Source organism: Macrobrachium rosenbergii, chromosome 26 (assembly GCF_040412425.1).
Source record: "Macrobrachium rosenbergii isolate ZJJX-2024 chromosome 26, ASM4041242v1, whole genome shotgun sequence".
NCBI classification, from domain to species: Eukaryota; Metazoa; Arthropoda; class Malacostraca; order Decapoda; family Palaemonidae; genus Macrobrachium; species Macrobrachium rosenbergii.
The window spans coordinates 407,721-413,990 of record NC_089766.1 but is presented as its reverse complement, the minus strand read 5'-3'; the positions used below and the strand labels follow the sequence as shown (position 1 = coordinate 413,990).

At 41.6% G+C, this 6,270-nt stretch overlaps 2 protein-coding genes across 2 annotated transcripts; both read right to left on the bottom strand.

Annotated features, from left to right (window-relative positions):
• LOC136852865 (cuticle protein CP14.6-like) lies at positions 1-1,929 on the bottom strand. The gene is made up of 3 exons (XM_067127769.1): positions 1,807-1,929; positions 452-705; positions 1-315 (listed from the first exon to the last, which is right to left on the bottom strand). The coding sequence occupies exons 1-3, from the start codon at positions 1,912-1,914 to the stop codon at positions 123-125; spliced, it is 555 nt and encodes a 184-aa protein (XP_066983870.1). The 5' UTR covers positions 1,915-1,929; the 3' UTR covers positions 1-122.
• Positions 1,930-4,550: 2,621 nt separating this feature from the next.
• On the bottom strand, positions 4,551-5,770 carry LOC136852866 (cuticle protein AMP4-like). Its single transcript, XM_067127771.1, has 3 exons — positions 5,626-5,770; positions 5,060-5,289; positions 4,551-4,902 (listed from the first exon to the last, which is right to left on the bottom strand). The coding sequence occupies exons 1-3, from the start codon at positions 5,632-5,634 to the stop codon at positions 4,710-4,712; spliced, it is 432 nt and encodes a 143-aa protein (XP_066983872.1). The 5' UTR covers positions 5,635-5,770; the 3' UTR covers positions 4,551-4,709.
• Positions 5,771-6,270: the final 500 nt, after the last annotated feature.

The window sequence follows — 6,270 nt, the reverse complement described above, 5'->3', positions numbered from 1 at the left end:
TCCTTTCGTATAATTTATTCAAAACAACTAAGAATGGAGTCGACCAGCGGATCTCGGAAGTTACAACATTCTACAGAGTCATTCATTCTTCTGCAACATTCTTCTACGTTTTCTCAGCTCTTCTAAGCCTTAGTAGCCTCTTCCTTCGCTCTTCTCTCGTCCTCGAGACGGGCGAACTCGATCTGGTCGAGGACGAACTGGGGAATGGGGTGGGGGAAGGCCGGAGCCACTGGCAACAACGAGGACTGGGGCTGGAATCCGTTCTCGTCGGCCACGAAGGAGACTGAGGCTAAGGTACCGTCGGCTTGTGGGTAGCTGGAAGAAAACGGGATGGGGTCGTTTTAATGGCTTCGTTTTCTCTAATAAATAATAAAGATTATAGCACCTCAGAGTATCAGTTTACTTAGAGAGAGAGAGAGAGAGAGAGAGAGAGAGAGAGACTGCTGTTTACCTCCAGGATCCGATCATGTTGGCTCCACCGAGGACTCCCTCGGATCCAGAGAACTGGAAGGCGATTCCGTTCTCGGCTTCGAAGTCGGAGCTGTGGGCACCGAGGGCATCTGGGTTGACCTGGACCTGTCTGATGATGGCGACGGGCACAGCCGGGACAGCCCCTCCTGCTGCTGCTACTGCTGCTCCTGCTTCTGGTAATTTCTCAGGGGCCGGGGCGGCTGAAGCCAAAGCCAGCAGGGCGAAAATGACGGCCTGAAGATTTTTGGAAGTTTTTAGAAGATTAGAAGGTAGATAAGGACCACTTTTATATTCATTATTGTATGAAATATGAGCTTCATATTTGTATGAAAGGAATAATACTTGAGGCTGATTAAATATCCTAATATTTTTACTTTGAGAATCCTTTAGCGATCCTGCGATGGGTCCTTAAGAGATCCTTTGATGCAGTCCTACCACAAGATAGTTTAAAAATATTTGAAGGATTCTGAAGATATCCTATGATACATTCCTGCCGTAAGATATTTCAGAATCCTTCGTCTATATATCAAAAACATTTATCAACAAATGATAAATCCCAATGAAGCATAGAAATCCCACGAGATAAATCCCATTCCTTAAATCCCTCACTATTACAAAACATTTTAAAATCTCGTTTGTATGTTAAAACTATTCACTACCGAACAATAAATCCCACTGCAAACTGAATATAAAAATCCCACGAGAAAAATCCCCTTCCCTCGTAAATCCTTCCTGATTACAAGACATTTTAAAATCTCCTCTTAAAACGATTCACCGCCAAACAATAAATCCCACTGCAAATTGAATATAAAAATCCCAGCGAGAAAAATCCCCATCTCTCATAAATCTTTCCTGATTACCAGACATTTTAAAATCTCCTCTGTTCTTTAGGATTATTCACTATCAGATATTAAATCCCATTCCAAAATAAATATTAAAATCCCCCAGGAGAAATCAAACAAGAAATCCCACTGAAAATTAATTATTAAAATCCCGCACAGGAGAAATCTCCGGCCACATTAAATCCTTCTCAGACTCCGTATGGGGGTGTGGGTTAGTGCTGTCAGTGCACCTCATACGGTGCACTGTAGGCATTACTTAAGGTTCTTAGGCCCCTAGCTGCTGCAACCCCTTTCGTTCCTTTTACTGTGCCTCCTTTCATATTCCAACTGATTCACAGAGCAACTTATTTGAGGCTTTCCTCCTCTTACACCTTTCAAACCTTTTACTGCCAATTTCCGTCTCAGCGCTGAATGACTTCATAGATCCCAGTGTTTGGTCTTTGGACTAAATTCTAAATACAGTTCAATTCAATTCAATTCAAGACGAACTTACGGCCTGCATGTCGAAGTGTCTGTGTCGAGATTCGATTGTGTAAAGCAACTGACCAGTTGCTTCTTTATATACACCAAGAAGGGACGATGCCCTTTGACCCAAGGTCATTACCTTTGAGGCCCTGCCCACTCGCCCATCTCCCTTTGCATAGGGCGGTCGTTTTGTGACCTCGTTCCCAGATGGCGTTGGTTGGTCAAGATATAAGTTTTTTTTTTTTATTTATGACTTTTTGGGGCTTTCAAGTGAAAGGTGATGTGGGCTTGTTACGTGGGATGTTAGGCAGATGGTCCGTCCATCTTCTCTCTCTCTCTCTCTCTCTCTCTCTCTCTCTCTCTCTCTCTCTCTCTCTCTCTCTCTCTCTCTCTTCCGTGTCAATTTTCTCACCGTCCCAGACTGTGCTGAATTACTTACTCGTACAGACTTATAAACGTATCTGAAACTATATTATTATTATTATTATTATTATTATTATTATTATTATTATTATTATTATTATTATTATTATTACGAAAATTTTCATACCTCTCCAAAAAGCAGATTGTCATTTAGCTTTGAGTAATGACACGACGTAACAAATGCCAGTCACCAGTCGACTAATCTTCTTGGGGACATCTTCAGTTACGCTTCGATAAACATGGGTGCCTGTTCTTCTTCTTCTTCTTCTTCTTCTTCTTCTTCTTCTTCTTCTTCTTCTTCTTCTTTTTCTTCTTCTTCTTAATCGCCTCAGGAAGCGAGATCATGACAGGAACCTCACTTCTTCGGGGTGGTTCAGTAGTCGAATGGTTTGTGGTTTATTTGGCTTGGTTTTTTTTTCGGGGCTGGGGAGACGTGGAAGGGAGTTATATTGAATTTTTGGGGGTCTGTCTGTCAACCCATGTCTTAGGTCCATTCCCAAGTGAGGTCCCAATTGACTCCCAGTCTCAGGAATTTTCGTCACCCAGTTAATCTAAGGATTCTTTCCAGTTCACAGGAAATCTTACGAACTTACCTAGTTCCTATAGTGGACATTAGATCACCCAGTTCCCAAGAACACGTAGGAATCTAGTCAGTTTCCTGAAAAAAATTAGGACTTGAGTCAGTCCTCTGGTTGTCCCAGGAACTGGGTCTCATTCTTGGGAAGCTGAGGCATCATTCCAGTTCCCAAGAAGCTTAGGAATGTTGTAGATTCCAGGAAGGGTCTCAGTCATTAGAGATACTGGAACTTTTTGTCACCCTTTCAGAAGTCTCAGAAATCTAGCTGATCACCAAGGAAGGCTTGAGAATTTTCTGAAGTTCCCACAGTGTTCACAGAGAATTTTAAGTGTTTGGGAACTTTATAAATCTAGTCAGTTCCCAGGATTTGGAATATCCTCACTTCCCAGGGAAGGGCAGTCATTTAATCAGGTCCTAGGTAGCTTTGTAATTCAGGAATTTTAGTCAGGTCTCATGGAGGCTTAAGAATTTTGAGTTTCCAGGGTGCTCTTGAAATTTGGTGAGTTCTTATGTAGTCTTGAGAATGTATTGAGTTCCCAGGGACTTTTGGGAATTTAGAAAATTCCAAATTAAGCAGAAATTTCTGCAGACATATCCTCTTCAGTCCCAGAGGAAACACTGGAATTAATTCCTAGCCAGTAATTTCATTCATCTCTATGTCTACTTTCACCCCTTTTACTGGACCTCCTTTCATATTCTCTTTCTTCCATCTTACTCTCCTCAACCCTCTTCTAACACTTGATTCATAGTGCAACTGCTTTGAAGTTTCCTCCTGTTACACCTTTCAAACCTTTTACTCTCAATTTCCGTTTCAGCGCTGAATGAACTCATAGGCCCCAGTGCTTGGCCTTTGGCCTAAATTCTATATTCAGTTCAATTCAGTTTAAAGTACTGTATATATTCCATTGTTTAATATAAATTTATGTCAGGATTTACTTTCATACATTCGTTTCATTATTCATTGCAATGTCATTTTATCTTGTTATTAATTTCTTGATTAAATTTATCTTACTGCACTCATAAATCAATTTGTTGTGATATACCCAAACTTTTCCTGGGATAATAATTAAGAATGCTTGTTATCTTAACACTCTTTATATATAAAAATGCAATTCGTATTGTAGGATTTAATTCAATTTTCCTTCTTTTTAGTTTTCTATAAAGAAAACTATTGTGCCGGCTTTGTCCGTCCGCACTTTTTCTGTCCTCACTCTTGCTGTCCACTCTCATATCTTAAAGACTACTGACGCTAGGTGGCTGTAAATTGGTATGTTGATCATCCAGCCTCCAATCATCATACGTACCAAATTGCAGCCATCCAGCCTCGGCAGTTTTTATTTTATTTAAGGTTAAAGTTAGCCATAATCGTGCTTCTGGCAACGCAACAACACAAGCCACCACGGTTGGCTGAGAGTTTCATGGGCCGCGGCTCACACAGCATTATACCGAGACCACCTAAAGATGGATCTATTTTCGGTGGCCTTGATTATTGCCGTAGCAGCCGTACAGAAAACTCGATCGCGCCGAAGAAAGTTCAGCGCATTTTTTAAATGTTTTTAATTTAATTTTTATATATATTGCTTTTGTTAATTATTATTTCGTTACTGTTTTAATAAGAAAATTTTTTTATTTTTGGAGCTATTAAATTTTCTTGTCAATTTTTCATTACAACTTCCATAATTTTCTTGCCTCTAGTTTGGTTGTCATTTTTAACAACTACAACCAGAGTCAATTTATAATTTCTTTCATAAGCCGAAACTAAAACACAAAAATCTTATTTTCATTTATTCAAAAAAAAAAGGTGAATCACATGACTTAGATCTGGAGTTTATCAGAAGCAAAGAGGTGAAACTTGAACACGTAATTTATACAGTAACAAAACGTATCTTAAACTAAAAAAAAACATCTTCACAGGCCTTAGGTCTTAGGACTTAGGCACTATTTGCTTCTTCTCTCGCCAGCCTCTCGTCCTCGAGGCGGGCGAACTCGATCTGGTCGAGGACGAACTGGGGAATGGGGTGGGGGAAGGCCGGAGCCACTGGCAACAACGAGGACTGGGGCTGGAATCCGTTCTCGTCGGCCACGAAGCTGACCTCAGCTAAGGTTCCGTCGGCTTGAGGGTAGCTGGAAGAAAACGGGATGGGGTCGTTATAATATCTTCGTTTTCTCTAATAAATAATAGATTATAGCACTTCAGAGCATCAATTTACTGAGAGAGAGAGAGAGAGAGAGAGAGAGAGAGAGAGAGAGAGAGAGAGAGAGAGAGAAAGCTTTTGTTTACCTCCAGGATCCGATCATGTTGGCTCCGCCAAGGGCTCCTTCGGATCCGGAAAATTGGAAGACGATGCCATTCTCGGCTTCGAAGTCGGAGCTGTGGGCACCGAGGGCATCTGGGTTGACCTGGACCTGTCTCACGATGGCGATGGGTAGTGGGGCAACCCCTCCTGCTTCGGGTAGCTTTTCGGGGGCCGGCGCAGCTGCAGCCACGCCCAGGAGAACGAAGAACAAGGCCTGAGGAAAGATGCAAAGTTTGACATTAGAGAAAATGCTCTTTAGTTTTATAGTCTAATGTACTCCAAGTGCTTAAAAATCTCTTATAACTTCTTATTATGCTTCTAGTTTAAGTTAGCCTTATACCAGCAAGGGCTCTTGCCCTTGGGCAGCCAGCAAGAGCTAGGAACTTCACAATGTCTGGAGAAGTTACTAAGTTTGACGTTAGATAAAAATGCTGTTTAGTTTTATAGTCAAATGGTCCCTTAAGACTTCTTATTCTAATTCTAGTTTAAGCTAGGCTTATGCCAGCAAGGGCTCTTGCTATAGCGCAGCCAGAAAGAGCCAGGAACCTACGGTGTTCATGTCGGAGTCGGTTTTTCGAGTCGGAATGTGAGGACCGCATCTAACGGCGGGCTTTTATAGAAGAAAGAAAGGGGTGAGCGGCGGTCGGCGTCCCTCAAGGTCGCTATATTGACTCTACCAGGTTATACGATCTCCTCTAAAGCAATTGGCTTCAACCCCCGACCTTTTCATTCGTCGTCCTGCCGAAAAACAAACTTAGACGCTTCTTTTGCACCTCTCTTGACTTCAGGAAAGAAAAAAAAACAAGCTTCTTTAGCATTTGAAAGGTCAGTTGGACCCCTCCTGAGATAGCTGGCTGAGTAACTAACTGATTGACTGATTACTCTCGCGATACGTGTCTGTTTGCTTTTGCCTTTGCTCCTCCAAATCTCTTTTTCGAAGACCTGGCTTCCTTCTTTCGTGACCAAGAAGAAGAAGAGTTTGTTTACATTCACGGAGGTTCTGTTCGAAGTTACTCACGAGCAGATTGGAGCTATTACGACTGGCTTTGAGTGTCCAGATGGTTCAAGACTTTCTTTTTTTTTATTTTTTTCCTAAAAGTGTGATAAAGATCGAGGGAGCGTTGCGTTGCACCAGTTTTAAACGAGGTGGATGTTACGTCGTTTTGTCAGAGTTGGTACAAAAAAAAAAAAAACA

What these genes read in the sequence shown, in the direction of transcription:
- LOC136852865 (XM_067127769.1), bottom strand. Translation starts at nt 1,914, where the DNA reads ATGACCTTGGGTCAAAGGGCATCGTCCCTTCTTGGTGTATATAAAGAA. An exon ending in GACACTTCGACATGCAGGCC is followed by an intron (nt 706 to 1,806) that starts GTAAGTTCGTCT and finishes AAAAATCTTCAG; the next exon opens with GCCGTCATTTTCGCCCTGCT. An exon ending in AACATGATCGGATCCTGGAG is followed by an intron (nt 316 to 451) that starts GTAAACAGCAGT and finishes GTTTTCTTCCAG; the next exon opens with CTACCCACAAGCCGACGGTA.
- LOC136852866 (XM_067127771.1), bottom strand. An exon ending in AACATGATCGGATCCTGGAG is followed by an intron (nt 4,903 to 5,059) that starts GTAAACAAAAGC and finishes GTTTTCTTCCAG; the next exon opens with CTACCCTCAAGCCGACGGAA.